Below are 7,616 nucleotides of genomic sequence, written 5' to 3'. Positions count from 1 at the left end.
ATGCAATACAAGTTATCATTCCAGTATTACCGGATTTACAATAGATACATACACTCATACTTGCATGAACCATGGTTTTCAGCTTATCAAAAAAATAATGGAATCCATGTTAAAAATAATTTATACATGACGCCTCTGCATGACGTTTCATTTCTAGGGAATTTAGGAACAGGAAATGCGCACATAGTTGACAGTCATGTCAGTAGATGCCGGAAGTAGAAACGGGTAGAAATCTTGGCTCACAGACCATCTTGATGTTCACGAACCAGGGGACATTCCACACATTCTGTTCTGTCAGTCTTGCACTGCGGAGTTACGGGTTTCGTTCACATCGATCTAGAAACCGTTTGTAATTCACAAATCATCTAACTTGCAGCGATCGAATAACTCTCGATACTTAAATTGCCTGCAAACAAATAAAATATGGCTGAACAACTGAACGGTGAGGAATGGGAAGCCGTCGACGATCCTGATCCTATGGAAGAAATACAAGCCTTTACCCCTCAGGAGTGAGTCGTTATACCCCAAATACGCTTCTTGAGCTTTGAACATTCTGCAATTAGTGTTTTTAACAATCCTGCAAATCCCCCCCGATTCGTATCGTTTTGCCCCAAAACGTCTTTTCAGATTTTTGAACCCTCATCGACATTTTTGATCGCGTTTCGTCTCATCGACAAGCATGCTTAGGCTACAGAAAACCGTGTTTACATCACCTCCAGGCCACAATGATGCAATATTTTGTTTGCATATGGTTCATTTATAACAAGTACATTTGTTTTTATCTAAAACCGCAATCTTTATCACAATCAAGAACACTACTCGTATGGTTCACAAGGATGAAGTTAGTAATGTTACTGTAATGATGCATGTTTAGGAAATAATACTTCATATCGTCAGGGTCGACCGATTTTTAGTAAACCATGATAAATAAAACATATTCATGCATAAAAAGCCACCAATTTTTCGTTTTCTTTTTTTTTTTTAAATTTAAAAACTGCAATAATGATTTTTTCACTGGTGTTTCGTTTCGATGACATTACTAACTTTAGCCTTGTTACAGTGCCTAGTTTTGCTGACCATATTGTCTCCAAGTCAATCAAATTTCTAGTGTTAGTCATATAATCAAAGTCTGTTGTATTTGTTCTGCAAGTTCTCGTATTTTTCCAGTAATCGCTTGATTAAATTCAATTCCTTGAGCACTGACTTATAATATGACGACACAATTTCAATTTGTAAGCTCTGAGGAGTTTTTTTTTTAAGACAATTAGCATTTATGCAACTCCTGTTGTTTCCCAAGACCAAATTGGCTTGCTCTCAACCAGCCAATGTTTGAAGCCAGTGATCTGTTATCTGCGTAAAAGGTTCATATTTTATATATATTTACTTATGATTTCTCGTCAACTGAGTTTAAAGTAATCTATCGTTTCAAATTTTGGATCAAATTTTAGCTGAATCTTCATTTTTAATACACCGTCCCTGATTATCTGCTATACATGAACAATTTGAAAACTGCTATTCTTTTAGTGCTTTGATAAAGGCGCACAAGATTGATAATAAACATTATAGGTATGTTTATATTTTTTTTTACTTTCAGTATGGCAGAAATGAAAAAAGAAACTGGCAATCAACTTTACAAAACTAAGAAATACACAGAGGCCTTAGCAGTTTATACTGAAGTTATCGGTAGGTACCTGTGAATAATACCAATGGAAAAGCGTTCACTCTGAACATAAATAATTCATGTTGTGATCAATGATTCAAGTGAACTACAATTTTACAGAGCTCTGTCCCAATTCACCGGCATACTACGGAAACCGTGCTGCATGTTATATGATGCTGGGTAAATATCACGACGCCTTGGCAGATGCTAAGAAGTGCATCGCCATTGATCCAGGATTTGTAAAGGTATATTAGTCTGAACATTATGAAATCTGCAGCAAATTAGCTTAATTTATTAAAGATAATTGCGCCCCAAGGTATGAATCGAAAGCAATGTTTTTTATGCCATGATGGTGAACAAGAATGAAAAAACATCCTTTTGTCAAGTTCTAAATATCTCAGCTTGTATTATTCGAATTTGTTTAGAATCATTTCTATTACATAGTATGAATGTTGTTTCATTTGTATTTACTATCATTGACAATTAACATTGCTGCAGATTTTTTCAACAGTTTTTCTTCTCTTTTCCTAACTTTTGGTTACCCTCAAAAAAGTCTGAAATATTTGTGACATGTTTAGTATTCCTACAGGCTTATCCACGAGTTATGAAATGCTCTTTGATTGTCGGCGATAACATCGGAGCTAGAGCAGCCTTGGAAAAGGTGTTGGAGCTGGATCCCAGTAACAGTGCTATTCTTTCGGAAAAAAAAAACTTGGAACACCTTGAGAAATACTTACAAGAAGCAGAAGTGGCTTATGAAAAAAAAGATTTTCGTAAAGTAAGATTCATTTATAGAACTTCAATGAGAGCTGACAGAATTAAACCATCTCTATCAGTCCCAAACTGTTTCTTCTATTGTTATATTTCTCATATTCAAAGCTTCAATCTTGTTATGATTTATTTAAATTTATTACAGGTTGTATACTGCATGGACCGCTGTTGCGATGTGAGCACCTCTTGCGTAACATTCAAGCTCCGCAAAGCAGAATGCTTGGCATTTCTAGGCAGATTTCAAGAGGCACAGGAAATATCCAAGTTTGTCATATTTATTCATTGTTTTCGTTTTGGATTTTTTTCACCGTTTTAACCCTCCGTGTGAACACAAAGTCTTTTAGGGAACGGTCGTTTTCTGAATATCAATTTTTGTGAATAATACTTGAGAACTTCTGAGTTTACCAACTTTTGGATAATGTAGTCAACACCTTGAGAAGAAACTGCATTTTTTCCGATTTCTTGAAAGCCTAGAACACTTTGAAAAAGTGTATAGATAAAAGGTGTTGAAAACAAGTGTTCATATGGTGAGGAATAATGTATTGTTTGTTTTAGCGATGTTTTACACATTAACAAACAGAACGTAGATGCAATTTATGTACGCGGCATGTGTCTTTACTACCAAGACAACGTAGATCGAGCATTTATGCATTTTCAACAAGTTCTTCGTCTAGCACCTGATCATACTAAGGCGATGGAGATTTACAAGGTAACGTCAAAATCCAACTACAGTTTCAGCCATTCTATCGAATTGAAGACAAATCTTCTCACATACATGAAATATTCTTAAATCTTTTACCCCTTGAATCTTTTCCCTCTTATTGTTACAACACCTTGAAAGGCATATTAATGATTATAATACTTTTTCAATTCTTGTCATATTTCAGAGAGCAAAATCTTTGAAACAGAAAAAAGAAGACGGTAACACTGCGTTTAAAATGGAAAAATATGCCGAGGCATTCGATCTGTATACCCAAGCCTTAACCATAGATCCTCAGAACATATTAGCCAATGCTAAATTACACTTTAATAAAGCATTGATATATGCCAAGGTAAACATACTATTTTTATCCAAACATATAAATTTGAATATTTGCTTAGGTGGAATGTGTAATTTTTCGTAACAGTCGTACTTCTTTCTTATACTGCATTGTAAATCATAAGTCTATTGCCACTTTTGCCATCAATGATATAGTTTATTCCCATATCATTTTACAATAAATATGTTTCCAGCTAAGAAAATTCAGAGAATCTTTACAAGAGTGTACCGAAGCACTGAAGCTCGATGAAAGTTACCTCAAAGCTTTACTTAAACGAGCCGCGTGCTACATGGAACTTGAAGAGTTTGAAGAGGCTGTTCGCGATTATGAACAAGCGTGTAAAATGGACAAGAGCAGAGGTACTGTGAAATTAGATGGCTTACAAGAAAAATCAATTTTTGCTATAAGCACAGCATATTTCTCCGTGAACTAGATGTTTAACTTATCGCATACTTAATTCCAGATAACAAAAGATTGCTGCAGGAAGCCAAACTTGCATTGAAAAAATCCAAAAGAAAAGACTACTATAAAATTCTTGGCATTGACAAAAATGCGTCAACCGACGATATCAAGAAAGCATATAGAAAGAGAGCCATGGTACATCACCCAGGTAAAGTATACGGTCATTTTCGTTTTTAGCAATTGAACCGCAGTATTTAATAGATGAACTTTCCGTAATGAGTTTCAAATTTTATAGATAAACACGCGAATGCTTCTGAAGGTGAGAAAAAAGAGCAGGAGAAAAAGTTCAAAGAAGTTGGCGAGGCGTACGGCATTCTTTCAGATCCCAAGAAACGTGCACGATATGACAATGGTCATGACTTGGAAGATATGGAGGGTGGAATATACGGTGAGTATTTGAATTTTATGATGCTGACAAAAAAAATATATTATTTCATTAAAAAAAACCAAGTTGACTTTCACCTGACCTTGGCGACTCTGCTTATGACAGATCTGATATTTTCATCTTCTTTCCCCCTTTGAACTCTAAATATTTTGTAGGAAACGTTTTTTTGTATCTTGCTTAGTTTCGGAGTAATCAGCCTGGTTATGCTAACATGCAATTTTTTTCATTGCAGAAATGGATCCGAATGCAATGTTTCAATCCTTCTTTGGACATCATGGTGGTGGCTATCAGTTCCAAGCAGGTGGTATGCCCAACGGTTTTACTGCCCACTTCGGCTAATTTTGATTCAGTAATACTGCTATATAATAGATATGTGTACGTCACAAGATGAAATGCACCTCTGTATATAAAACCACAACCATTTCATCTTTGGGTTTCTGTATCGTTCAATTCGACGAAAGTAGCTTGTTCAATTATATCACTAGTTATTAAATTTTCATATTTTTTCTCTGAATGTTTTTTTCTTCTGTTTATGTGGCAGGATAAAATGTCTTCAATCATACCTATCCAATTGAGGTTTTAAGCATACGAAATTATTTTCCCTGTTACGCCTATTGGAGATTTTATTAGGTAATTTGCAGAAATTTGAAGAAATTCGTTTAAAAACGATTTTTTCTCAGCACGTTAAATTATAAAAAAATATTTTCAGACGAAAACTAACTTACGGATGAAATTATTAACTATTCGTTTATAAGTGAGGGAAAGTTGTTTTTTCGACATGACAAATCTCCCGGTTTTGAACCGAATATTTTGATCGTTAGAATAATACGATGAATAGATGTTTCCGTTAATTCTTCTCAACCAGAAGAAATTCACTGTCTGACAGATCATACAATCATAAATATTTTAATCTTTTTTTTTCAGCAGTTCATGAAAATCTGAGCGAATTGAATGTAGCAATTTATCACATATGTTTTGGTTTTCATTTTGCTAAATAGTGTGATACAAGTTGCATTCAATTGGTAACGGAAACATTATTCTTATTCGTTTTTTTACGTTAAATTACTTTATAAGGTGAATGAAAATAAGTCGACAAAAAGTTTACTTGATTTGAAAATTTAGTGTACTAATATTTGTAGCTGATTATTTGTTTTATCAAAAGCACGATTAAAGATGAAACTTTCAATTTCTGAAGAGCTGAAAGTTTGGAGATACAGTGACCAATAGTCGAAATGTTGAATGAAATATTCGATAACTCTTCCATTATTGTTCTTTGCTTCATTAAATCATGTAAATGTGTGTTGAAACGTTCTACTATGGTGTGAAATACACTGACGTGCCAGTAACCATCTAATGTATTTACACTATTAGCACAATCGTATGAGTGTAGCATGCATCATTGATATTAGAAAGTCCACCGATAGATGCAAACTTTAATAATCTGAATCAAAGTGATTTATTCCGCTGTTTTACAGAAGATTCAATGCTACGTTTTTCCTCCTTGTGATGAACGAAAGTTTAGCACATATTTACTCAATGCTATTCTAATCGAAGCATATCAAGGCAAAAATACAAAAAAATATCATCTTGCTTTGTATTGCACGAAAACAGTTACCCCGGATTAATTAAGTACTAAAACTGAAATTAATAACCCGTGAATATTTGAAAAACTTTAATCTTCACAGTTATGTATTGTGTAACAGGAACGATTCTTACAAATTTATGTAGCTCAGTGATAATTTTATTTTTGGTTTTCTTTCATTTATTTTCAGTATAATAACTGCCGATGAATATGATGTGACCGTAAAAACTGTAACGCTTTCATAAGAGACGTGTTAAAATATTCCCGTCGCCATCGAATATAATTTAAAATGTATATTTAATCAAATTTAGAAAGTAATGTTTTCTGTAGAGTAGATATTCAATGATATCAGGTATTTCAATGTAAGAGTTGAGATTATCAGAATGACTATGAAGGTAAAGGGTATCTTTATGAAGTAGGCCTTGGACCCATTTACACCTCAGACTGCATTATGTACACTCGTAAGAAAATAAAACTATGACTTAACGTATATTGTATTTCTATAGTTATATATTGTTTTAACTTGATCTCATGTTACTATACATTAAATAATATAATATTGTACACCCATGCTGGTTTCTTTTCGTCGTGTAACATATACGACTGTAGTTAAAAAATTATAAAACAGGGTCTCTGTTGGGATTCATTGAAAATCAAATCAATCAATACAACTTATCTATCAGCAAGAATAATAATTATGAAATGCTTGTGGATTTTTACCTTGATTCACTACGGCAAGTTGAACAGTGAAAACCGGCAGTATTTTCTCCGCAATGATTCTATGATATCCTAGCTGAGATATACTCTGGATACCCATAGTTTCAAGCAGTCCGAAGAGCCAGCATCAAATCATTTTTACCACTGAGAGTCCTTAGGCAAAATTTATTCTAGACTGTCTTGTAAATCAGGAGTGAATGTTTTATATGATATGTGGATATTAGAGAAAATAAAATTAATACTTTCAAAGTTACAGCTGAGAAACAAAAAAATTTCGTTGTATTTTCGTAGCTGTTGATCTGACAATGTTGTTGTTATCTTTTTTGAATTCCTGAGGGTTCACTGTCCACTCGTATTAGGGTTCTACAAATCTGTTGCTTTTAAACCGACGTAATTTATCGAGATTAGTCGATTGTGTGCAGTCTTGAGTCATTGTTATAAATTGCTGAAAAGCGAAATCTTCATATGGTATTATCGCAGTTGTTAATTTTATCATATTCTGGATGTCGTTTTGAGCTCACGTCAAATTGGTGGAAAGCCTCGAGTAAAAATCGATTTCACGACAGAAAATTTCAGGTACCGTGAGCCAAAAAAATAATATGTAGTAGTAAATTTAAACAATTTTTTTCAAAACCAAGTTTATTACATTTTTGAGACTTCATGAATTACATTAAAATGTGCATTCAATATGGTCATTCGCAAATATGCATGAGGTATTCACATTTCTGGTTATAGTTTGTAACCAGCCTATTACTATTTTGTTCTTGAAATTGTAAGACATCCTTAATCTATTAAGTACCAGATTTTTTTAGGGATTTCTAATGTTCATATTTGTGTATATAATTCTGCAAAATTAGTCTAAGAAGTTTTATGTATAATAGCATTGGAAAACATTGGTTTTCAAGTTGTTGTGTAGTTTTGGAAATCGATTTTTCATAAAATTAGTTCTCAAACCCTACTGATCAATATGAAATACTTTCCCTGTAAGTCTCGTGAGAA

General features: G+C 33.5%; 1 protein-coding gene across 1 annotated transcript; it reads left to right on the top strand.

Annotated features, from left to right (window-relative positions):
- Window positions 1–260: 260 nt before the first annotated feature.
- Window positions 261–4,886, top strand: LOC124405019 (dnaJ homolog subfamily C member 7). Its single transcript, XM_046879622.1, has 11 exons — window positions 261–509; window positions 1,595–1,683; window positions 1,781–1,905; window positions 2,250–2,438; window positions 2,577–2,695; window positions 2,987–3,140; window positions 3,319–3,483; window positions 3,665–3,830; window positions 3,935–4,081; window positions 4,169–4,321; window positions 4,551–4,886. The coding sequence occupies exons 1-11, from the start codon at window positions 424–426 to the stop codon at window positions 4,655–4,657; spliced, it is 1,500 nt and encodes a 499-aa protein (XP_046735578.1). The 5' UTR covers window positions 261–423; the 3' UTR covers window positions 4,658–4,886.
- Window positions 4,887–7,616: the final 2,730 nt, after the last annotated feature.

Source organism: Diprion similis, chromosome 3 (assembly GCF_021155765.1).
Source record: "Diprion similis isolate iyDipSimi1 chromosome 3, iyDipSimi1.1, whole genome shotgun sequence".
In the NCBI taxonomy this organism is placed as follows: domain Eukaryota; kingdom Metazoa; phylum Arthropoda; class Insecta; order Hymenoptera; family Diprionidae; genus Diprion; species Diprion similis.
This window is presented reverse-complemented; position numbering and strand designations above follow the sequence as displayed.

Excerpts from the sequence above, each read along its gene's own strand:
- LOC124405019 (XM_046879622.1), top strand. The coding sequence starts at position 424 with ATGGCTGAACAACTGAACGGTGAGGAATGGGAAGCCGTCGACGATCCT. Across the intron at positions 3,831-3,934 it reads TAAAATGGACAAGAGCAGAG|ATAACAAAAGATTGCTGCAG; the intron begins GTACTGTGAAAT and ends ACTTAATTCCAG. Across the intron at positions 4,322-4,550 it reads TATGGAGGGTGGAATATACG|AAATGGATCCGAATGCAATG; the intron begins GTGAGTATTTGA and ends TTTTCATTGCAG.